The sequence below is a fragment of the Necator americanus genome, chromosome X, assembly GCF_031761385.1.
Source record: "Necator americanus strain Aroian chromosome X, whole genome shotgun sequence".
In the NCBI taxonomy this organism is placed as follows: Eukaryota; Metazoa; Nematoda; class Chromadorea; order Rhabditida; family Ancylostomatidae; genus Necator; species Necator americanus.
Genome location: NC_087376.1, coordinates 14,669,183 through 14,695,282, shown reverse-complemented (window position 1 = coordinate 14,695,282; position 26,100 = coordinate 14,669,183). Strand labels below are relative to the sequence as shown.

The window sequence follows — 26,100 nt, the reverse complement described above, 5'->3', positions numbered from 1 at the left end:
TTGTATGGAAGGAATTTTCAGAATCCATTTTCACTTTCTTCCATGTGGTTTTAACTCCCTCAAAAGTTTGTTGAGAAAATTGTTAAATTTCTCAACTTTTTCCCAACTAGCTTTCAAATAAAGAAAGGATCTCCAACGAAGGTATTTCAACAGCTTTATAGCGTAGCTCTTTTTTTCCAAAAGCCGACACACTTATCCTTCTCCGTTTCTTTTTCAGTCCGTTATTCGTGTTTACGTCTAACAAAATCTGACCAGTCCAGCAGTAATTTCCAATCAGGGTCTGGGCTGGTCGCTAAAATGACACCTAAATAACACCTATGTGCGGTGAACAATGCTCTTAATACAATTACAGAAAAATTGCCACTGAAAGTTTCTTCTCAGTTTTCTCATCCCATGTTTTTCTGGTTTTGTAAAAATCAAGATCTCGCCTGGTATCGTACTATTCATCGTCTGTAATCACTGCCAATGAGTAAAATTGTGTGCAGGATGTAGAAAAAAGTGAGAAAATGCTTTTAGAATACGTTCTGCGTAGATATTAGTTGTTATCTCCACTTTGCAAAAATAGAGAAGTTCCGGTGAGGATCGAACTTCCAATCTTTCGTTTTCCTTGCCGATGAGTAAAATTGCGTGCTAGTGGTAGGAAATATTGTGGAAATGGTTTGAAAATGTAATCTGTCGTTCTCAGCTGTTTTTGCAGAAGTGATGATTCCGGTGAGGATCAATCTCCTGACCGTGTGTTATCACTGTCAAAAGAAGAAGTCGAATACACGTTGAAAGCTTCCTCATCTGTTCAACATTTATGTGTACATATGTACTGACACACTTCTAATCCTTGCAGTATGCTATCAGTGGCGTCTATATTATATGCATTGTTATTTCACTTGCAACACATTGTATTAGTATCCGTTATAGTACTATTTATAATTATTTACTATATTATGTTATTTCGACTTATTTATAAGTACAGTGTGTTTCTTTAATTCTGTTTATTATAACTAATTTTGGTTTGTGAACGGCCATACTATAAAGACTGAGATGACGGGGTCGTTTTTAGGACGGTATTTTTCCCAACTACACACATAAAACCAATGAAAAGATACAAAACTACATCTTTGAATAAACAGTAACAAGACAGAACAGTGGTAACAAGCAAAAAAAGGGAACTAAACAGAACAGTAAGACTGAGAAGCAGTAGAAAGCAAATTGGAGGGAGAAATAACACAAATAGAACAGAGATGATCAAAAAGGCGAAAAAGGAAATAAAAAATACAGATTAAACAAGAAAAGCGGGATTGCAGGAACTGATGAAACAACGAGAAGAAAACTGGAGAGAAAGAAGAGAAGTTATAAGGACTCATGTAATCCTTAAAGGCATCACCCCAATCTGAGGAATCTGAGGTGGTGCAGATTTCAGGTGGAGTATTCGTATACGGGATGGGAGACAATGGAGAGGAGGGTGCTGCCTTTAAGTAATCACTGACAACTACAACATAAGGATTAAAAAAACCAAATTCTAGTTCATTCCTTGCTTGCTGTTAAACTCGAAGATCATGCTCGCTTTCTTCCTTCTACGGTTTGTTGTAGAATTCTCCTCGTTTCATCTACAGTAAGAGTTCGTGAAGCACCGTATAGCACTCATCTTCTAGCTTTCCCTGATCTTATTCGTTTGGAACAACGGAGGAAGTAGTGCCCCCTGTACCATTTCGAATTTCGCGGCGCGTTGGTATTGGTCCAAAGGGCGAAACCTCCCACAGCCGGGTGGGAGACTAGATACGAGAAGAATGATTTTGTATTCGTCGAATATTTCTGCAAGACATTTTGAGGTTTTGTGCGAAAAGCTTTGTTTACTGCTTCAGTGACAGAAACTGAACGCCGGCTGTCGGAAAATGCCAGCTGTTTCGTTCCCGACAGCTATTTTGTTCATATTAAAGGCACTGACTGATTAATCACTGGATCACGTGATTGAACAATAAGGTTTAACTGCTTGTGTTTGCAGTTCCGATTTATTTTCTTGCTTCATTCTCCTTTGGGGCTGCTTTTTGGGATTTTACCGTGTGGATGTCGTGTGAAGCTATTCATTTCTACCTATGCACACACAATAGATTTGAATAGGAAATTCGGTTGCGATGCGAATACTTTAGAAATATTTAGTTGGAGAGTTTAATAACAGTTCTGGACGTTACACGAAAACACCATTGTGGTGACCGATTCTTTGCTAATGAACTTATCATAGTAGCAAATCAATAGCAGCTTTCCGTTTACAAATTATCTGCTATCTAATTTTCTTTTTTTGTCTTTTCCATCTTTTGATTCGATTTGAGAAATTAACCGAAGCGGATTTGAGCTAAAATCTCAACCAATGCAAGTCATGCATTCCTTTAATTCTACTCTGTTTAAATTGTTTCCGAAGAGTCTGCTGCATTGCAGCACCTTTATTGCCGAAGCATTCATTTCGTTTCGTTACTTTCATTTCGTTGTTTTTAGTGGAAAGAACTTCTATTGATTAGTTATATGGTTGAAATGTGATGGGATTTCAATATTCAATTTGGTGTCAAGTAGTTTTAGTGGGACGTTGCAACGTTTAGATTTTAAAAGTGTTGAGGCGAAGGCAAAGTGCTCACGTTTCACATAATGTGGGGTTTCTTCTTTGTAGTCGATTCTGTTTTTGCTCACAACTCAGCAGAACACCACTCTGTACAACTAAAATTGCATACGGCTTCATTTCTCAACAGTTTGGTAGCCTAAATTACCTTTTACCCGTGTTAAAAATGGTATACGGTAGTAGTTTGTTGGACTTTTCGCTGACAATTATCTTATGTGAAACCAGAGCGAGCACCACGCTTCGTTACGGCTAATAACAGAGAAGAACTTCTAAGTACTCAAAGAGATTGAGCTTTAAAAAAATATAAAAAACAATTAACAATATAAACACAAACAATATAAGAAAACAAAAAATAAAACAAATTCGATTTAAAGAAAGATTCACCAACAGAAGTACGGGTAAGGTGCAGAACCGTATAATGTCACATAAAGAATAATGACCATAAAGTCAAAATAAGCTTACGCATAACGATACAGGTGAAATGAGTGCCATACAGGCAACAAACCTAAGAACAGGAATAAGAGAAAATTGTTTGGGCTTTAACGCGGTGTATACTATGTTCCTCACGTTGGTGCCCGGAGCCTGAATCCTGACCTCACTACTGCGCGCACGTGGCGGAGTAATGTAAGCTGCACATTGGGAAATGTAAGATTGGTAGGTGCTAAAACAAAATGATTGCCCTTGAGATTTATTTAGTTTTGGCCTTTGCGGAACGTAAGCAGTTTGGGAATTGTAAATGACTGAACTCTCCACAATAAGAAAAGAATTTCTCCAACATGTCATATATTTTCTGATAGAGCGTGAACTGAGATTTTGTTTTTGGCATGCAGCACTTACCTGTTAGTGTCGAATTAGCAGAAAAGACGTGAATCTCGACGTTTTCTGTCTCTCGTTCAGGTCATTCACTTCACCTTAGTGGACAAAGTGAAAAGACATGTTTGATAAAGTAATGTGGCAAATTTCCTTCCCTATCTCCGCACACTGTCGGTTTTTTTTTTTGTCAGCTTCTTTTAGAACAAAGTTATAGGCTCAAAACTGAAAACAATCAATTTCTCATGCCAAGCTCAGCGGAAACGAAGCAGTATTGAATGTGTTAAGTACCGTTTAATTTCTTATGTTCTGTTGTATTTTCAGACGGGTGCCAGTAAAGGGGTCCTGTCGGATTTTCGAGCATTCCCCGATCATTCCTCGGCAGAGAAATTGGCGAATGTGTCCTACGGATCCACCATCATTGCTTTTTAAATAGCTGGCTCTGTCTACCTATCGCCGATTAGACGCTGCATCACCGGGTAGGGTGTAATTCACGAGCTATTAAACTGTTCTGCAGAGACGACATATACACTGGGGTTTACTGATGAAAATTTTGTGGGGAAATTTACTGGTGTGAAGCGAACTCAATTTTGCAACCGTACCAGAAACAAGAGAAATTCTTACATGAAAAATGAGAGAAGGAGCCACCTAATAACTTCAAATCACGTACGTGAAGATTTTCATTGAAAACAGACGTTCCTGCTTTCAAAAGTAACGGGAACCACGTTACAGGAGGATTGACATCCTGTTACTCCCACACTTTTTTCTAGCCTTATTTTTTTCATGCGAAACTTTCGAATAATGTCGGTACTCATGAAATAGATGAAGGAATAGGAGCGGAAGAAAAGGACAGAAAGCTGTTCCTGTGGATGGTAAATAGGTGCTTAAGAGAGTGACCTTCTTCATCTCCCATCTCTTGCAGGAAAGAGTTCATTGGATAAGATTTCTATACTTAAGGTAACATGTATAAAAAAAAATTCGCTCCTCTCCCTTGATAGACCACCACACAAAATGTCATGCATTATCAAGTGCATTGTTTCTAATTGATTCCGTAGTTTCGACAACTCTCGCCATCCTCCTTTCATTCCTTGTAACTGCGTAGTCCTCTGCGTCTCTTTGGTTAGAAAAGTATCTAAGACGGTTGTCCGCGTCTCCACGGACAACTGTGGCGCTTCGTCAAGGCATGTTTACGTCTTCCCCGGCATATCCACTGGGCACGTAATGTCGCGGAAGCAATCGCGGAGAATCCGACAGGACCCTCTTTACCGTTGCTCTTTTCAGACACTCACCCTTCACTGCCAGGCCGTTTCTTATTTCTGAACGGAGATATTAGCTGTTTAATTTTGCGGATTTTCGCAAGCAGTGAGAAGCACGCTCTAACATGCATATCATCGCTCTGTTGATAGATGAGTCCTTCAAGACATTGCTTTTGCAATATTATATTGCGTCTTCCAACACCTCCACTGTTTTATCTTTTTTTGTTCATTTTCGTTCTTCTCATAGTAACTGGGCAGCTTAGATGAAGGAGTGGGTTAAATGTAGTTGGGGGGGGGGGCACTCAGTGGCGCCCATATTTTTCGAAATAAATAATGAAATCAATCGGGACCCTAAGGCCTAAGGATTAGTCTTAGGGTCCCGATTGATTTCTTAAGCTAATGTTGCTAACTGAACAAGTAAGTTAGAGCGTCGAGAAATAAGAGCGCATCCGAGTGCCCCCAACTACATTATCCGCAAGGGGTTGCTTTGCCAATCACCCTGGAGTGAATAGGGCCGGAACACCGGCTTCAACTGTCGTATGTATGAACCTAGCGATTACGAGATAATATATAGTCATTTACATAGAAATGTTGTCACCGCTACCTAGGCCATTGATGATTTGACTCTGGCCTCCATGATGCTCGGTAATGCCCATCACTTTATCGACCACCAATTACTGCTCGGGGCTAAGAAGAACGCATCAAGGCTCTATTCTGTGGCCGTCGTAGACGAGGTAGACGAGGTTGCTAAGGGGTGCAATGCGTTCAATTATCTCTTGAAATGTTTTTGATTTGGCAACTGCTGGCGAAAGTTTGTTACGCAGAAAATCTTCCGTTAAGCTTCTGCCCAATTTTCCAAAATCCTTCGAGGCCGGGCGACATCAGTGTTCAGCTCTGGCTAGGAGAACAAGAAGGGATTTCTCCAGCTTTTCTTTCGGTAGCCACAGCAGCCGGATGTCGTGGGTTGAGGATACCTCCAACAGTTGGCAAATCTTCGAAATACTCAGATCGTTCTCCAAAGAGAAGGAAATCGGAGAGGAAACCGCTCATCTTCTTGTGGGCTTACCTTGCATGCGACCAATGTGTTGCTGTATGATTTTCCATTATATCCATCTGTGAGAGCTCTTTGCTGACAAGGTAGAAGTGCTTTAGCAGTTTTGTGGACTGTGATTCGTGGGAGTCCGCCGTCCCTGTTGGTAGTGGGTCTTGATTCTGAAGTAGATTAGGACATTCCTCGTTCTTACCCAAAATGAAGTCAAAGAGTTCAAACAAGTTTTTCCAGTTTGAAGACTGTTGGTACGCACTTTCTTCAAAAGTGATAGTTTCGAATCTGCGTATATGAACTTACGAGCATTCAGTGACGTCGCTTTCGTTTGACATTTTGAAGCTATATATTTGATGCTATCCCTTGCCTCTGGCGCGTACGTACACGTAGATTAGGAGTCAGTACTATGGATGTGAAGTCAGGCACGATCACGACTCTTATAAACGTATTTGAATGACTATTCGACAACAATCAATGCACACGTCCACATTGACTGCCTGCTGTGCTTCAAAGATGACGGTCGTTGTCCACAGGGACAACTCTACGAAACGACCGTCATCTTTTTTTCGATATTGTGGGTGCCCGTTTACAAGCAACGACGTGCAGCTGATCCACTTGATCATGAGTTGTGAGTTTCTAGCCTTGTTTCAGAGTTAGAAGCAGTTCATATAGGGGAGCCCTCTTTTCTGAAATTCGGCAACGTATATTTATGCTTCCACTACTCGTATCTAAACTTACACCCTGCTGCGAGAGGCTTTTCCTTTGGACCAATGCTAACGCGCCGCGAAATTCAAAATGGTACACCGAGTAACTACTTCTTCTGTTGTTTCAGAGGGGTAAGCTTAGAGGAACGTAGGAAATGAGTGCCTTACGGTGTTTTGCGCACTCTTACTTTAAAACAGACGGGGAGAATAACACAATGAACCTTAATCCAAGAAAGAAAGGAAGTATTATCTTCGAATTTCAAACCGAGTAAGGGATGAAATTGGAGCTTAGGCTTTTTGGTCCTTATCATGCAGCTAACGACGATAATTTCAAGTAACATCTTTTACTTTTCCTCTGTCCAGTTTTCTTCTCGTTGTTCCATTTGTGAGTTTTCATTCTCTTTCTCGTCTATTACATCCCTGTTTTACTTGATTAGTTTTCTTTTCATCCTATAGTATTTATTATTTTTACAGTCGGACTTGTTTCAACATAATTAAGTTCATTGCCGTTTTCATTTGATTCCCACAGTATCAAATTTTGACACAGTACCTGGACACGTGCTTTTAACTTTGCTACTGTTTTAGCTTTAGTAACAGGAGAAGAAACGACATTATTTTGCGTTATATAATAGCATCACCAGAGCCAAAGTGCCTCAGTAGCTTTGATTTGATTCTAACTTTTTTCGAGTAGAGGTTTGAGGTTGGGAAGTGGTAAAGTTCGGTAACACAAATGAGTACTTTCTCCAATTAGAAAGAGATACTAGGAAAGAGTCTTTACTTTCATTTGAGAAATCTCCACTATTTTTTCTATGCGAATTGTGTTCCTTTAGCTTCGATGTTCTTGTCATATATGAGCGTGATATAATTGCCGATTATCATGCAGTACGCATTCCTTAACTAGGAGCAAGGTAAGCAACACAATTACATGTTAGGAAGTAAAGACGGAATGAAAAAAGGAGTAATGTTAAGAAGAAAGGGTGAGAGGCAAAAACAAAATCAAGGAAACAAAGAGGAATGAAACTACACATTAAATAAGGAAAACAATGCGAGAGCAAATGGAGCAAGGAGAAGAGAACTTGACAGATGAAAAGTAAAAGATGTTAATTATTCAGTTACCTGAAATTATCGTTGTTAGCTGTATGATAAGGATCAAAAAGCCTAAGCTCCAATTTCATCCCTTACTCGGTTTGAAATTCGAAGATAATACTTCCTTTCTTTCTTGGATTAAGGTATATTGTAATATTCTCCTCATTTGTTTTAACGTAAGAGTACGTGAAACACCTTAAAGGCATCACCCCACGAATTTGAGGTGGTACGGATTTCAGGTGGAGAATTTTTATATGGGATAGTAGACTATGGAGAAGGGAGTGATTCCGTCCATTTCTTCCTAATTGCTGTAACAAATGATGCGGAAGATGCGGCGCAGGCACAAGGCTGGCGCGCTCCAACCGAACTCATTGTAAAAAACAGCGCACCGAACCGCTTGAAACCGTGTCGTCTGGGCCGTTTTTTTAGGGCAGTTAGGAAGAAATGGACGAAATCACCTTTCTCTCCATCAATCTACGATCCCGTATACGAATACTCCACCTGAAATTCGTACCACCCGAAATCCTGTTCATTTGATCCCTCTGTCTATATGTTCTTGAAAAATCCTCTCATTTCGCAGCATTTTAGCTTGACTTTTTGAATTTTTCTGGAATAATCAATTTTTGTCTACGGGAAGTATCGTCAATTTACTGCCGCGGATGTTTTGTCTCTCTTCTTGAAAGTGGGTGAGAAACAGAACTGTTGCGGTTGAGTCAAAACGAGCTGAAGCCCGGTGAAACTGTTTAGGCTGCGGTGCTCTAGGCGGCGCATTGAAGTTAGCGGTTGTGACCGAGCTGGGACTCGTTAGCTTCACTCATCCCTGTAGTCTGAGTCGCTCACAACCGTCAGCTCAGCCGCGCAACTTCGAGCGCAGGCACGTATGCGACTTCACGGAGATTCAGGTCCTTATGGCCCGACTATGTTAAAGAAATTGTGATTTTTGTCTGGCTAAAAAAAATGGTTCCACGTCTATTGTTACTAGTTTTCATTTGTGCGGCTCCTTTCCACACACTTCTGTGATCATATTCACTCTTATTGCAGCAAAACGGTCATTACATATATTTTTAGTCGTTTGCATTATTAGTCCAGCTCCTTTCCTCACAGTTTGATATAATGGATATCTCTCAATGTTCCAAGTGCGTGATTTCCTTTAAAATATAGTCGGGTCAAAACAGCATGAATCACGAGTGCAGTTGCGGTGCATTTGCGTAACGGCGGAGTCAGCAGTTGAAACCGAGTTGGTACCGTCGCAATTGCGTACGTGTTTCATGTCGTTTCAACCCTACTAAATCTCCGCATTCTATTTCTTTTTTAAGTCTTTTCAATACAGAAACGAGAACTACCTTTGAGATTGTTGTTGCATGTTCTTGCAGGTAATTCCTATCAAAGTGTTTTTTGTCTGTAATAAGCATAGAAACAAACTTCTCTGCGCCTCATGATAAATATAGGTTACAGTAATAGTGTAATGTAAAGTGTAATTTGCGTCCGGCCTTCGAACCCTCAATGATCATCTGTTCTTTGAATCCTAGTAATTTAACCATTTCGCTTCATAGCTTCTTACGCTGTTCTGTCGTCACAACATCAGGTTGAATATCGAATCTAAGTGTGGAATTCGACGATGCCGACCACGAATGCACGCGGCCCGTAGGCCGTGGAGAATGTTGGTACGTCGTTCACGATGAAGAACGGTGAAAGGGTTTCCATAAACCTTTTCGCGAATGCCTCCGAGACATTACATATCCGGTGGATATATCCGAGGGAACTCAAATACACCCCGACGAAACCACGCACCAACCGTTCACGAAGACACATATAATCTTTTAAGATGCTCTCCAGCCATGGAGACGCAGAGAATTACGCAGTTACTTACAAGGAGATATGAAAAGGAAAATGGTGAGAGTTGTCCAAATGACTTAATAAATTAAACTAATCAATGACTCACTTGACCTAATCGGCGGGCTGATATTATCGCCTGGCGCGATTGCCCATATCTTCGTCGGGGTGTATATGTGGTTACTGAACATACCTCTGCCCAACCATCTCGATCTTGCGCGAGTGCTTGCACAAAATCAATCCATTAATTGGTCTTCCATTTCCTGCAGAACCTTACGTCTCGCCTGAACTGCCTGTCCACATCGAGTGTTTACAAGTCCTCTTTCACCACCTCAGTCCAGAACTACCGTTTTCGGCCAGATGGCCTCTTCTAGCCCGACTCCGACAAACTCCTCAAAACTCGTCGAACAAGGCGATCTGCTTTCTCTTCAGTATGTGATCAAAGAAGCGAAGACGACTTTCTGTAGCCATTTCCGATGGCGGTACAAAATGTTGATAATTTCACCTGTCATCCGCTGACACTCCAAATCGGATTCCGCGTAAAGATATTCATTGTGGCGTACTCCAGGCCAAGTAGCCGTCTAAGTAGCTTCCTTTCCGCGCAGCCAAGCTTCTCTATCATCGTAGACGGTGCTACCCAAGTCTCCTATCTATGCATCATGATGGAATGAATTGCGGCTGAGTAGACTCGCAGTTTGACTTCGTTCGTGATGGGGGTCGACGACAAGCATTCCGTTGAGCCAGTTTCCCTCAGTTTGCGTGAGACACGACGAGGAAAAATTTAAAATCAAAATTTCCTTTGAAAGACTTTGTGAAGAGATCAATGTGACAATCGGGTCGGCGGTCTTCCTGTAGTGCGCATAATATCGCGTGGAACACAGTCGCTCACGGCTCCGGTCCAACGGTTGTTGTTCAGGCGCATCGCATGTCCGGCCTACGTTATTTTGCTGTGCTTGGCAAAGGCGGCGGCATCTCTGATCCTCGATCGCTGACGTAGGGCAGGACTTCGAACCCCATCCCTCACTTATGTGAAGCGGGATACTCATGGCATCATTCTTTCGAGTACGCGTTCAACGACGCCCACCGCATTTTCTTCCTGCTTGCGAAGTGCTCAAGTTTCTGAAGCACAGGTCAAAGCGGGAAGTGATGTGGTGTTAAAGAAGTGACCAGGGACCCGAGTGTTCTTGGTATTCTTCATTACATCCTCGATGCTCTTATACGCTCCCCAAGCCGTTCGTCCCCTCTTGCCCAGCTCGGGGATCAGGTCGTTCATAATGTTCATTTCCTGACCCAGATAAACGTAGTTGGTGCATTTGTATATGTTCGTTCCGTTAAGCATAAATGGGAGGATCCGAGACCCATCCATTACGCATGAACATCGGTTTTTTTTTAGATTTAGCTGAAGACCGATGGATCCACGTTTTTCGTCGAATTCGTTCAGCATTCTTTTCGCTAGGCTGATGCTAGATGTTATAAGAACGAACAAGCATTCCCGTTGCGTTTTCGAGAGTAGTAAATATTTTTTGGTGAGATTGTGTCACCTTGTTCGACCCCTCCTTCCACGTTGGCAATGTTGTTCTCATAGAATGGTGGAATTCAGGACCAGTGAGCCTGATCACTGTTATTGACAACCATTAAAATCCCCCGTAATTAATTCAAAACAAGGTAGTATAGCATGGTTCTATACAATTTGCGGTTGTTTTTCCTTTTGCCAAAATTTTGATCTCTTGCTGAGAAGCTCTGAAGAACAATACTTCGTTCATCCATAGTCTCTATCAAAGAGTAATATCGTGTTCCGAACAATATTTCTGATCTCTTTTTTTTTCATTTCATTTCTTCTCCAGCCATGAAACTATGTACAGACGGTTTGTTGTCACTGTAGTGCGGCTGCGCAACGAAACGGTGCGGTGGAGCGTTGCGGTTATGATCGAGGGAGGACCTTTGCTGACACCATTCTTCCCCGATTCCAACCGCTGTCTCCATCGTGCCGCTCCGAGCGCAGCCTGCTTACGCAACTGCATCATGCTTCATGTCGTTTTGATCCGACCATAAATAGCTGCGTACTGTAAATGCAGTGTGTAGGATAGATACGTCTACGCCTTTCTGCGCCGTACCCCCTCCACGATAAATCACTGCATCATAATATAGTACGATGATTGTGTAACTTGTAGGTTATGGCTCATAGTAGTTGTTACTAGTGCTCTAAAATTTTCATCTTGACATTTGCTAAGTGAAGATGTTCTTACTTGCTGCTGGCTGTAAGTTGCTTACTGGCTTCGCCGGTCGCAAAGAAGAACTTTACACTTTTCTTCTAAAAAAACGTAGCGCTCGGAGAAATTTTTGAGATTGGGATCTTTCCACCAAGGTTGTTGGGTGGTTATTTCTTGGATGGTTCACAAGTATCGCGATGAGAAGGAGTCCTTCACACCACCCTCCCCCAAAAATTTGAGAAGTCAGAAGCATCTAGAATCATCGGTTCGCACGAAGTTTTTGAAAGCCCGTTCTACAAAATGGTTTGCGCTCCTTCACAAAGTAAGAACATGTATCGTACTAGAACTAATTAATTCCGTATTTCACCTTATTCTTTTCCCTATTTGCTGTATTCGCACTTTTGTTGCGACCCATACGTCGCGCGCGGCGTTGGTCTGAAGACGGGAAGGATGTGGCTTTTGTGCTTGCCGGAAATTGTTCCAAACCTTAACTGCTCTGACAACTGAACAAAAGTCTGACAATGCTGCTGAGACGCCCATCGCTGCGGGCAGGTCAGCGACTGCCAGATATTTTGTCGCAAGGACCTTTTATTTTGGGCACTAAACGCCACCGTATTATTGAGGACGTTTATTAGATCGGTGTGGCACTTTACTGAGATGACTCTTGGCTGACCGTGATCTTCTTTGCTTAATCGTCATGTCTTCAGTAGAAGTTGCTAGTACTACTGATGCGTTGTGTGCACAAATTGTATCATAATCGTACTATAGACGATTCCGTGAATCTCAAAATTGGACAACTAAACTTTATTGAAACGACTAACAATAATGATATAAGAGCTGAAGAAGTAGACGATGAGGAAAAAGGTTTGATTGCAAGGTCTTTTCTGGACCGACGGGCAGAGTATAATATGTATGCATGCTAGCACATGAATAAACCTACCTACACGCATACAACGAGTACAAGTTAATCCTAGCTCACCAGAAACAGAGGCATTATCTTCTAAGTCAAACTGTGACTCACGTCAAATGTTTTGGTTGTCCTCAACCCTTTATCCACCACCTCGGGAGGAGCTTCTCAGTCCTGCAATCTAATGACCGGAAACCTTACGGTGAGGAAGATTTGTGGATTGAAGATTTAGTTTTGATTTACCTTTATGGTAAGAGTGAAATAACCGCAAAACATTCTTACGAACGAAAACATTTCAAATATTGAGAACTACTGAGAAGCAAAACAGAAGAACTTTATGCAGCACTTTTAGATAGCGTTCATAAGTTGTCGTGGCAACATAATGTAGACAGAGAGGACTTTGCATGTCTGCCTTGAAACTGTAACGACGTCCTTCTAATCGCAGATAGCAGTTTGCACGCTATCTGTGGTTAGTAGGACATCGTTACAGTTATATCAGCTTCTCTTGTCCGCGTGAATATGTAATTACACGCATCGATTGCAGCACTGTTTCCTCAAAATCCAGCTGGCACGGCGTTGTGGTAACTAATTGGAAATACTAGGATCTCTTTCAGCTTGTTAATGCTACGCATACAAAAAATTGTATCAGAAAAAGACTTGCTACGAATGTTACTGAAAATAACTCAAAAATCTTTACGGAAGTAATTTTAGGCGCCTAAGTGTACGGTCTGCGTAGTTGTAAGCGTCTGCAACTTATGTTTTGGGTCGCTATCTCAGCATTGTCTCATGAGGTGTATCGGAAGAGGCCAGCGAAGAACATCTGTCTGATGGCAATAATTAAGAAATAATTTTTTATTTTCGAATATATGTAGTAGAATGCTTTTTTCCTTATTAGGTTGAACCTAAGGTCGTATATTTTTTTACTAGATTGAAGTGGATATTTTGGCGAGAAGTTCTACTGTTCTTCCTCGAATTACGTATAGGAGAGACTTAGTGCTGTTTAGACCTAGTTGCAGGCTTTTTAACCCTGATGGTTGGGAAGATGGAATAAACAAAAGATATGCATGGCAATCATTTCGGGATAGACGTAAAAACGGACATTATTGTTTATGTCAAACATGCAGTCAAACTGTGCTGAACATTAAAGGCATCACTCCACGAATTGAGGTGGTACGGGTTTCCGGTGGAGTATTCGTATACGGAATAGTAGATTATGGGGAGGAGAGTGATTCCGTCCATTTCTTCCTAATTGTCGTATAAAACGGCCCCGGAAAATACGGCTTCGGGCATTCTGGCGCACTTTTTTCCACAAGGAGTTCGACTGGAGCGCGCCAGCCTTGTGCGGCATCGCATTTTAGGGCCGTTTTTACGGGAATTAGGATGAAATGGACGAAATCACCCTCGTCTCCATAATCTACTATCCCTTATAAGAATACTCCACTTGAAATCTGCACCACCTCAGATTCGTGGGGTGATGCCTTTAAATAAAGAAGAAAAAAACAAAAATTTAAAGAACTTTTAGCGAAATTGAAAAGGTGAAGTTCTTATACAGTTGGTATATGTACTCATTATTAGAGGTGTCGTTATTGTTATGTATAATTCACTCTCCATCAAAATAATTGAGTTGTTATAAAGAAACATTTTTTTCTACAGTGAACATCTTTGGAACCCACTCAGTGGCGCCCTTATTTCCCGAAGTAAATCATCAAATTAGTCGGGGCCCTAAGGCCTAAGCATGAGTCTTAGAGGATCTATTACATGTAAACTAAAGCTACTAAGAGAAAAAGTAAGTTGGAGCGTCGAGAAATAAGGGCGCCACTGAGTGCCCCAACTACATTTTTCCCGTGGGCTGTGCTACCTTTAACTCATTCAAGTGATTATGTTGCGGAAATTTGCATTCGAACCATCATTTAGAGGTTTTGGCCAATTTGTTTTTGTTTGGCCATAAATGTTTTATTAAGCGTCGTTATAGGTAATAACCATTGGATAAACCCCTCAGAGGAATGGATCAACTGGACAAATTAGTGTCGAGACTTGAAACAGTCACAGCAAAACTAGAGAATCTTGGATCCACAAAACCACAACTGGCTCCGAAACCTGTTCATCTTGGTGGAAACGGCTAGTTTATTTTGTTATGTTGTTATATATTTGTGTGGAATTAATTCTGCTGACTTTCTACGTCATTGTGATGGCTTACTTCTTCCTGACCCCACCCTACAGAATGGATCTGAAAATTTCCCGAATATCTTCCGCAAAATGCTTTAGACCTTGTATTGGATTTGGTTTGAATTTCCTACTTTTACCAACATTTTTAGGTAGTTGTTTTTCCTTATTTAGTTCAGTTTTTGATTCTACTCTTTGTTTTCTTTTCGAGGGTCACCGTACCCTATTTCCTTCTATGCTGGATATCCTTTTACAGTGTTCACCCTCTCCAAGGAAAATTTCTCGAACAATTAGACTTTACATGTGGCGGAGAAAAGTTTAGCCCCTTTGCATGTCTTCGACCTTTTGCTTTCATTTTTCTTTTGATCATATCTATTTTACCTAATCCAAATTGATTCTAAAAATGTCATTGTATTCAAAAAAAAAACTAAAAATTGCAAAAAGAAAATTTGGTATTTCAATTTGTTAGAGTTGTGGAAAGTAGTGCAGAAAACGTTTTTTCGGTCTTTGTATTGTTTGTAACATTTTTTTCTTCTATTGTAGTTCTTTTATCATTGCCCATGTTCGACTGTCTTTGAATCTCGGCATGTTGAAACGTAGTTTTAACTGATTTCCTTGAGCTGTAGCCAAGATTGGTATCGATCTTTATTAAACAGCGGCTAACGTTTCGGTGATATCGCCTTCGTCAGAGCCTGGAAAACTCAAAGCCATTAGTGACCTATCCCCTCAAGCGCCTCATCACCCTACAGAAAGCACCCAAACGGTAAGCAAACTCAAACAGCAACACATAGGCTAGTACTTACCTCATTAGCTAGACTTGTTAACTCAGCAGACCACCACGTACCACAACTACGAGTCACAAGGGTTTTTATATAGGGACCTCACGGCCCGCCCCGTAGATATCACCGAAACGTTAGCCGCTGTTTAATAAATCTTTTATCATGTTCTAAACTTTCCCAACAAATTTCTTTGTTTTAGATGGGCGTAAAAAAGTTGTGATCAGATCAGTATTTTACACATTTGCTATTAGTCGAAGTTTATGTTGTTCCTAAAGGATGGACAGACTTGTCCAAGAAACCCTACCAACAATAAATGCAATCTTAAATCTCGAATCCTTATTACTGCTTCTATTCAATTCAAAACAAATGCGGCTTTTCTAGATGCTACTCGGGTAATATGTTTTTCTCCACGGAAACCAAAGGTTTGTTACAGGTGTTCTGCTAAGCAGTCCGCTGGCATTTAACGACGGTGAACAGCCCTGGGGGATGCATGAAGATCCTCGGAAATTTAGCTAGATCTTTTTTAAAACCAACTAGTTAATTGAGGATTGATATCAACTTCTCTAAGAACCGCGATATCAGTAATTTCGGCAGCTTTCTTTAATTGGGCCACTACTAGGAATCATAGCGATAAGCTTCTACTTTTTGAAACATATACAAACTCTAGTAACAGTATTTGGATGAATGTTATAACGGGTGCGAGTGAAGGGGTCCCCGTAGATTTTAGAGCATGCCTTCTATCATGGCTTACTCGAGCAATTAGTGATAGAGTGGGTGTATTCTGTGGAGATTTACCACCGTTGCTTTCACGAGCTATTAAATTGCTTTGGAAAAGCAGACATATCTATCCAGTGGAATTTTCTGAGGAAAGTTTCGAAAGGAAATGTTGTGACAAGAGATAATCTCAAATTTCTAACCGTACCAGAAGCAGGAGAAATCCTCACGTGAAGTGTGAGAGAAGGATCTATTTAATATTTCCAAATTGCGTATATCAAAACTTTCTTTGAAACCGAAGAACATTTTAGCTTTCAAAAGTAACGGGGATGAGGACCGTTGATATTCTGTAAGTCCTAGGGTTTTTTTGTAGCCTTGTTTGGTCCACCTGATTCGAAGAACGTTGATACTTCGACACAGGTTAACAAATCCGAATAGAAGTAAATTATGGAAGAAATAGAGTTCATTTGATAAAATTTTTAGAATTATTGAGGGTAATGTGTAGACCAAATTCACTACTTCCCTCTCTTAGTAGACCACTACACACAACATCAATGCATTATTAAGTGCATTGTTTTTTTTTAATTGATTCTGTGTTTTCGACAACTCACCACTCTTCTTGTCATACTTCCGTATAACTGTGTAGTTCTCCGCATCTCTATGGTCAGAAGACCATCTAAAACAGTTGCATGCGTCCCCATGAGCGACCGGAGCGTGGCTTCGCCGAGGCATGTTTGCGTCCCCTAGGACATATCCACAGGATACGTAATGTCTCGGAGGCATTCGCCAAAAAGTCTACGGGTACCTCTTTACCGTTTCCCCATTATGGTGGCCAACAACTTTATTCTTCGCACCCGAAGAAACGGTTTTGATGATTACTCCCTTACATTTAGAACAGCTCCTTGCTTTTTCCTCATATCTGAAGCAAAAAAGTTTGTCTAGGAAGTGGAGAACACGATAAAGAGCAACAAAAGAAGGCAAAAGTAGTGCAAACACTAAAAGTACTGAAAAATGGCCAAACTTTTGTCTGCTTTATTTCGAATAAATCTGAAGCTGTAAGATGTTATTTTTGCAATGTCAGCTTTTCAAACGAAGTTGTAGTTTTTTCATACCATTTTTGGTTTTCTTTTTGCGATTTTCGCCTCATATAGATTTGTTTTTTGTGCATCATTTTCGAATATGTATGCTAAATTTAATCAAAAGGTACGATTAACTGTCGGACATTTTCCTTACCTGCTTTTGCTCCACAGAGGACAAAAGTTATGACGGAACACGACCGACCCTCTCGTTCCAGCTCTCCCTTGCTGACAATTCAGTATGTTGGAAATTTCCTGTATTTCGAAAGTGCAACACCGAAAATTTGCTAAGGAACGAATGGAAAAAAGGAAAATTCGCTAGCTGGCAGGAACGAGTAAACACCAAGTAGTAAAAGAAACAAATTTCTTGAAATGTTTAAATATTGGTGTTGATATATTTTCACTCATTAAAATATCTAGAATATCTTTAGAGACTGAGCAAGGCGCATAAACCCTCTGCTTCGAATAATTTTTTAAATGTCGTTCTATTTTCTGAATGGAATGGGAATTTTAAATGTCGTTCTATTTTCTGAATGGGAAAACTTGGTAAATTTCCGACTTTGCTCGAGCGCAATGAATGTAAGTCTTGCGATTTTCATGGGTTTCGCGGTTTTTCCAAATTTTCGATGGGACAAAGATCGAGAAATTTTCATTTTTCATTTTTGCATTTTTCACTTCTCTGTCCCTTCTAAATACCAAAAAATTATCTGGTCCCAGAAAACAGCGATGAGGTATGACTGTTTTGGCTATTATGACTACTTGTAGGGTAAACCTTTTTTTTAACGAAATGGTATTAGAAGTACTTCTCTTATTATTTCTTAAAATGAAGGTGCTCTTTTCACGAGGTTGTTTACGATCTTCCAGGCATAACTGTGTGCACAGAATCTGAGTTTTTTTTTTTTTTTTTGGCCACTATATTATGCTATCATTATGAAATGCTGAAAGCTATGTATTATTAAAATCTTCAAATTTTAGAAATGGTTTCAAGTTTCTACCTCTTCTGCAAAACTTGGTTCATGAGGCTTCGAACCTGCGCGGTTTGCACCATTCGTTCTTCAGCGAATTGTCGACGCATTATCACATACTTAAATTAGAATGTTAATTTGTTTCGTTTTTCTTCTTCGTCATTCCTCTCTAATTCGACCTGTACTCCTCACTCTTCTTTTTCTTGTCGTACTATGTACTTTAACCAGTCTTTGAGGATAGCGTTAAAACGTTAAAAGGTCGAAATATATTCAGATATTTCAACATCAGTAACGTAGAAACCATGAGAGAGATGCGACTGGGCATGATGATGACTTGTGATCTGCTGGTGTTTAGCGCGAAGTCTCATTCATGTTCTTTTTTCTGAAATTTTTTACTTTTTTTTTTTACTTCACAGACTCCACATAACATGTAAAAAATGCCGAATAAGTTTACTTAGAAAGCATTCTTCAACACAATGAGAGCAAGCTAGACTTTATTATTTCCTAAAAACTGGTACTTCAGAAAGACAAAGAAGACAAATTTTTCACTTTATCTTTGCGGACAGCCGAAGATGGCCAGAAAAACTATCAATTCCAAGCACTTTTTTGTTATTAGAAGTCAGGAAAATAGCCGAACAACGCTGCCTACACTTGTGTCCTTAGTGCCCAAAGTAATAGCCCATGCTTGTTGGCTGTAACACCGGAGCACCTAGGTACCGATTTCATTCATCCTCTGTCGGAACTGCACCCAAACTTTCGTAAATTCTGTAGAACTGACAGAAAAGGGAATTTAATGAAGGAGGTCAAGAATGGTCAGGCTTTTAGTACATTTTATCTAAGGCTAAATACTCTTCTCCTCGCAAATGTTTTTTTTTAATGTGCGGGTGACTTAGATTCTTCAACTGCTTCACACGACAACATATGATTGTGCATTGGATGCGTCATCAACACAACACCATCTACGTTAAACACCGCTTAAAGCAACAAGAACTTGCAAAAAGTGTCAGTTTTGGGGTGGTATCGAGTAAATCATTTCTAACACGTTATCTTGTCACGGGAGTGCGCATCAGGAGGTACCCGAACTAATTCGGTGCAGCCGACAAGACAGCACTAGTTAAGACAACTTATGACACAAAGTCTAGCTAGTGATCAGTGGAAATGTGAAATGGAGTGAACTAAGTCGCCGGAGAACAGTTGAAGCCAAACCTTTACTCGCACGAAAGGAAAGAAATATATCATATGCATATAATATAAATATATCTTTTATGTAGTCGTCTCCGTAACAAAGCAAGTCATTTCACTGCAGTACTCGTTGATAGTTATTGTGGTGACATAGCTTCTAAATTCGAATTCTTTGAAGCCCACCATTGTGTTGTTGATCCCTTGTCGGCGGATTCAGTCCCTCCTTCACACATGTTTTATAGTACTCATATGTTAGTATGTATTTACATTATGAATTTTTACATGTATCAATCAGTTTGTGTTACCTTAACCCTTGTCACGGTTGTATCCTCATCTTATCTAGCGGTTACCCCACAAACAACGTTTTCCAAAATACTTTATATAAGGATTCTATGAGTTAATTTTTAGGATATGCAATAATATATATATATATATATAAGTTGATAATATGTAATACAAATATAATAGTAATAATAATATAAATTATTATTATAATAGGATATAATATAAATGCTTATACTTCTCTTCCGTCTCCTAACATATCCTGAACTTCTTGAGCAGGCATCTGGAAGTAGAAACTTCAGAAAAGCTCACTCTAATTTTCTACAGCTCTTGATATAATTCAAACTTACCCGACATTTAATCTACACCTGGAATTTATTTCACCTTGTCCTGATCATCATGCCGTTTTCATTTCACTTGCTGCCCCACTTCTCATCCTTCCACCTTTCTACGACCTCCTCCCATCCATTCTTACGACCCTCCCTTACGACCCCCAATGGGAAATTCTCATCACACGCATGACCATTGCTCTACATTAAGGGTAAAGATATAAATGCTTCGTGTATGCTTCACTTTTCGTCAAATTCTGACACAAAATCAAAAGCGCTGTTATAAACAATGCGCCTCTATCAGAAGCGCCTGTGCTGCGACGCTTAGCGGAACAGACGCAGCGTTCCTGCTAAAAAAAATCAGTAGTTGAAAAAAGTTCTTTCATTTATTGCTCAGCCTCGGTTAAGCACAACTTGAAACTCCTGCAAGACATCTGGTGCAAAACTCCTCTCACCCATTTCTAATCGTTTCAACATATCGCCACATATGGCATGGTCGCCACCATTGATTGAACTGATGGAAACAAAGTTTCACATCAAATTGCGTGAATAGCTATTATTTAAGCAAATATTGTGCATGTGTGACCATTTCTGAAATTGGAGTCTGACAATGTGAGGTACGTACGAAAGGCCGAACATTTGAAAGTTTACACTAATGTACATTATTGCAACTACTATAGTCGTGAGGTGTTTTTTAAACGTTTCATATGCTTGTTTAGCAGTTCCTGTAACTTTAATTTATGGTACCGCCATATCATTGATCCCAACGACTTCTTGGGGAGCCGTACCACTCTTGCGTAGTTGCATTCGTCGGGTCACTTCGTGACGCCATTGCGGCCGTTTCACTTTGATGCGATCCATCATCTTGACTGCGAAGGATAGGTCGAACAGAGTCAAATCGACCTATCCTTCGCAGCTCCTTTTTCTGCTTTCTGACACTGGTGTACCAAAGGGCGTGTAAACTCGTATGATTGTATTTTGGTGCCGCTTCAGCAAACTGGCGACGTCAACGATGATCTTTCATCTCTCTGCTTTGTGGGGTAGAAATACCAACTTGATACCTTGGGACGTTCTCACTGTCTTCTGAGGCAGAAGCGCCAACTTGGCATCGTGGGACCCATTTCAGAGTCCTGATGAGCCGAATTTGTCGAATTGGTACACGTCATCGAACAAATGCGCCAAGTTATAGTATTTGTGATCAAATTCGACAGTAATCTTGATGAGATATATCGCAAAGCTGGAACATCCGAAAAATGTACTACGATGTCATATACTTGCTTCGTATCGACTTTTTTGCCTCTACCCGTAGTTATGTTCTGCAGCCTAATATCTTTGTCCAAATCTTCGTCAGACCGTGTTATCCTGGAGCAGAGTATTTAGCCGAGTTTGCGCAACATCTGTTCGTCACACTCGAAATGTTCTTCTATTTCAGCACAAGTATGGTATAAGTCATTGCTGTTTTGCCTGTTCGGAGTTTTTGTAGGATATCGTCATCGAAAACGGGACGAGTCCATGATAACGATAGTCGGGGCATTCGTTCTAGTTCTCTCAAAGCGTTCAGCCCCGCAACGACTAAAGCTAAATCGACGCCAACGGAAAGTTCTTTTCTGCTGCATCTGGGACTTACGGGGAATGCTATGGTGAGACCTGTTGCCCGATAACAAGCGGTCGACGCTAAAGTCCCAAGACATACCGCTGTTCTCCTTGCCTACGACAACGCGCAGCCGTATGTCGCTTCGGCAACTCGTCCCCAACTTGAGGTTCTGGGTTGGGAAACGGTTCCTTCCACCCTGTTCTCCAGACCTCGCCTCATCAGGCTACCACATGTTCTAGGCCCTTAAAATCAGGCGTGTCACGATATTGACGTGAGGAGGTAACCACAGCGAAAGCGGAGATGACGGGTTATTTGGAAATTACCGTACATCTTTCCCTAAGCGTCGTACAAAACGGCGTGAGAACCGGTTTAATTCTCACGAGGAATGTTAGAAACCCTACCTTTGTACACGTTTTGATCTCCTCAGCAGTCATTTCATTGGTTTCTTTTGAATAGGCTGGTGAGTAGACCTCATTAATTTTTGACCGCTCGTGTACACCACGCGTGCACGACAGTGTTCCACGCCATTTGATACATTACGTCATCACATTTGATGTAAGAAGTTTTGTTTAGCCGTTTCCACCGAAACTCCTCCTCATGTGAGAGCGTATGACAATGCATTATCAGACGTATCCGAGCGATGGTCCATACTTTCAGAAAGAATTGGAGACGATGTTTTAATCATGGTCAGAGGACCGCATCAGGTTCATCCGTTAACCCTACTGCACGTGGCAGATTTCAGGGTTACAAAGTGAAGGAAGTGTTCAATTTTCTCAGAAGCTTTTTGTGGATAGCAGCTAGCCGCTCGGAGCCTTCAGCAGAAGAGGTCCAAAAACTTGTTGCCCCCCTCGTCAATCTCTTAATGGAAATCAATTCTTTCAAGGTTGAGCTAATAGTTTTAAGAATAAAATCATCTCTGATTATAAGATTTAGGATTCGAAGCGTAATTCACCGTTGTTTAATCATCTCTGTGCAGTTTCTGAAGGTGTTCCTGCAGTTGGATGGGTTCTTGTGGTTAGTTTTTTTTTTTCATTACTTGTATTGCATAATTTATGTTTCTGATTTCGCAGAAGAAAACGCCTGCTTCGTATGTCAAGGAAATGTTGGATTCTTCTACGTTTTACATTAATCGCATCTTTAAGGAGTTCAAAGTTGGTTCTACTACTGTCTGATCAGGTTTCCTACAGAAGTGGAGGAAAATGAGATTTTCTAGGATGGCGATCAAACGCATGTGGAATGGGCTCGGGTGTGGAAAGAACTGCTAGAGGCAATGCAAACATTTGTTCGTCAAACTCACACCACTGGTCTGGCTTGGAATAGCGCACCTGTATTTTTTTTAAAATCAGTTTTGCTTTATTCTTCACGGTGGTAGTTTTATAACTTTTTTAAATTAAGGGATGGTTGCTTCCTTCTTCCGCCGAACATGACACCAATGTTGGATTTTCCGCTACCGTAGGCCTTCTGCCACCACCTCCTCCTCCGCCTCGATGTTTGTTCTCTTAACTTATTCCCCTAGCTTAGAGGTTTCCCCTGGTCACTTCAAAGTTCGTGCTTGCTACGAATTCTTATTTTGTTTTTGATCCAAATTCGATATTTGGACCCAAAATTAAAGGCATCACCCCACGAATCTGAGGTGGTGCAGATTTCAGGTGGAGTATTCGTATACAGGATGGGAGACTACGGAGAGGGAGGTGATTCCGTCCATTTCTTGCTAATTGCCGTAAAAAACGGCGCGGAAGATGCGGCGCCGCACAAGACTGGCGCGCTCCAATCTAACCTCCTGTACAAAATAGTGCGCCAAAACGAATGAAGCCGTATCTTCCGGGCCGTTTTTTACGGCAATTGGAAAGAAATGGACGGAATCACCCCCCTCTCCGTAGTCTTAAATCCTGTATACGAATACTCCACCTGAAATCTGCACCACCTCAGATTCGTGGGCTGATGCCTTTAATCTACTTTTTTGGTCCCACGATAAACTGAAAGCTTTACTTAATGAACCTGAACTTAAGAGGTATTTTTGGAAGGTGGATTAGAATGAATGATACTTCGGCGTACTAGAGATTAGTCAAGGGGAACCCTGATGGTGTTAAGACGATGTCGACAGGACACTGATCGACTGTTCTCGGAGATCGGCCAGGACGAAAGCCAGCTTGCTCGTCACGCGTTGTTTCTTCGCGGTCCTGCCACTGCCCCTTGTCTTACTCTAGTTACCACCTCAAACGGTGTTGTGCATCCTGCTGGTGTTGGATTTGCAGCAGTTGTTCGTTGATTCATGTCATCAAGCAGGCGAACGAACTTTTCTGGTACGCCATTGGAAAGAATTGGCGTTGGAAAGTCGGCCGCGATCAGGAAAGTCGAAAGCGGCTTCAAAGTCCAGAAAGGCTTAGGTGGAGGAAGAGAGTTAGTTCGCTCGTCGCACGATGTTTGATAAGCCGGTCCAGGATAATCCACTTCAAAACCTTGTACATAGCACGCAGCAAAGAGATTCTTCGATAGTTCCTAGGGTCCGTGACGGATAACTTCTTGTGGAGAGGAATTATGATAGCTTGTCTCCACGAGTCAGGTATCCTTTTGTCTATCCATAATGAAAGGATGACCTTTGTTATCTCACGGATCCCAGGCGGAGGATGATATTTCAGCATTTCTGCGGCAATTTCGTCGTCTCCGCCAGATTTTCCATTTCTCATCTTTTGGATACGGACCTAAACCTCCGACTCGGTCGATGATTCCTCATTAAGGTGCTCGGATTCAGGAGCTGACGGCGTTTGCCGATTCAGCAAGATCTTGAAATGATCCCTCCAAATTGGAAGGGTTGACTCACCAACAGTCGCTTCGTTGGCAGTGTTGAGGCGTTCACTCGTTATCAATGTCTTATTGCAGTTGACGACGCAGCTTCTTTCTCAGATGCTTTTCTTGGTTGAAATCACTGATGTTGCGGGCGTCACATACAGAATTGTACATGGATCTTGAATAAAGAGTATAAGTATATTAGGATGTTCGGATGAAAATGCAACTTTTTCAAATTCGAAGTTTCACACAAAGCAGTATCAATATTTTATTCGTTGTTAAGTTTTCACAACTGTCAGTGACACGTAGCGACACGACATCCACGTAGATAGTGGATGTCCTTGTAGAAGTGAGCCGACCGCTAGACAGAGATGTTGGTCATCCAGATGCATACCTCATCGAAGTTGTGGAACTTCTTCGCTGCCAGAGCGTGCTGCATCGAACGGATAACGTGATAGCCTGCAGGCGCAAAGTCCTGTCTGCATACCGAATTCGGGGAAACAGTCTATCCCTCAATCAATCTATTCCTCAGTCCTCTGTTGAACGATATTTGCAGTATGCGGGCGAGTTTTTCGTGTCGTTTAGCTGAGGCGGCACCCATTTATCGCAACGGTTGGGCTTTCCAAGCGAGTGAAAGTGTACAGAAATGGTCGAGTTGGAATATGGAAAGATATATAGCGTGTTCATGCGTCGATTGAGCTGGATAGAACTCTACGATAGCCTTCAGCAATTCGTTTTTTCCGTGTTTTTCGTCTTCAAGGGTTTAGTCACAATTCCGGGATCGCTGAAGTCAGCGATAACACTTTCTTCGTACGTTGTGAATCGGCCCGCATTTGTACCTTGCTTGAAGTTCTGTTTCTTAATGTGATTCTTGCACTTATTTTCTAAAGTAAATTTTCTACTAGAAATGCAACAAGGTAAACAAAGAAAATGAAAATAAACACAACAAAATGGTGAACAAAAAAGAAAGGACTATCGCATAATCATTCTGAGAAATTTCTTGCCGAAGGCAACTGTGAAAGTCGCATTTTCATCTTAATAATGGTCATGTCAGTCATCTGTCGTGAAAATTCTTGAAGGAGTTAGAGACTGTGTGTTACGCAATCTTATACTGATTTTTTCTGTCACATCAGATAAGAACTAGGTTTAAAATTGTTTTATCATAATTCTCGTCTTATTTTAGCGCTTTTCACAAAAACAACTCCAAACAACCCTCTTCCTGCAGATGGAAGAGCAAGCCGAGATGCATTGTTTGCCGAAATCAACAAAGGTGAAGCTATCACAGCTAGCTTGAAGAAGGTTACGGCAGACATGCAGACTCACAAAAATCCGTGTTTGCGTGAGAAGGTAGGTAATTTATCTTGATAATTTCATTAGAGATATTTGTTCTGCTTGGCGTTAACATTCTTTCATGTGAAAGGTTTTGCTTGCTGTCTCCACCAGTTTTATCACTTAATCTAAGTGATCTCCAACGTATTTGCGGAAACTGTTCTGGTATAAGGGACATGCTCTCTTCATTGCCTTGAGAAATATGTCGTTAAGCTTTTCTTTAAACTTAAAAGTGCGTTTCGAAATAAGACGTATTGACAAATGTCGCATTTCATTTTATGGAGAATTTCTCGCTCTACATGGCAGTAATGTGTTTTTTAAATTTTGTCGACTGCCTTTTTTAAGATCATTAAAATAAAGGATGAAGTGATTAGAACGGAGCATTTTTGATAATTTCTCTTTTTTGCAGTCTATCGAGGTGTTAGAGCCATTGAAGCTACAAGCTGT

At 41.0% G+C, this 26,100-nt stretch overlaps 1 protein-coding gene across 2 annotated transcripts in view; it reads left to right on the top strand.

The window, feature by feature from the left end:
* Window positions 1-14,456: 14,456 nt before the first annotated feature.
* The window catches only part of RB195_023128 (uncharacterized protein), a gene marked incomplete at both ends in the record, with an annotated part of 19,704 nt that continues 8,060 nt past the window's right edge, over window positions 14,457-26,100 (top strand). For both annotated transcript variants that reach the window (XM_064210457.1, XM_064210458.1), the window contains 8 exons: window positions 14,457-14,571; window positions 22,111-22,223; window positions 22,280-22,420; window positions 22,471-22,551; window positions 22,608-22,688; window positions 22,751-22,864; window positions 22,933-23,026; window positions 25,508-25,671. In XM_064210457.1, the coding sequence (XP_064066338.1) occupies window positions 14,457-14,571; window positions 22,111-22,223; window positions 22,280-22,420; window positions 22,471-22,551; window positions 22,608-22,688; window positions 22,751-22,864; window positions 22,933-23,026; window positions 25,508-25,671 (903 nt within the window). The remainder of the gene's footprint in view (window positions 14,572-22,110; window positions 22,224-22,279; window positions 22,421-22,470; window positions 22,552-22,607; window positions 22,689-22,750; window positions 22,865-22,932; window positions 23,027-25,507; window positions 25,672-26,100) is intronic.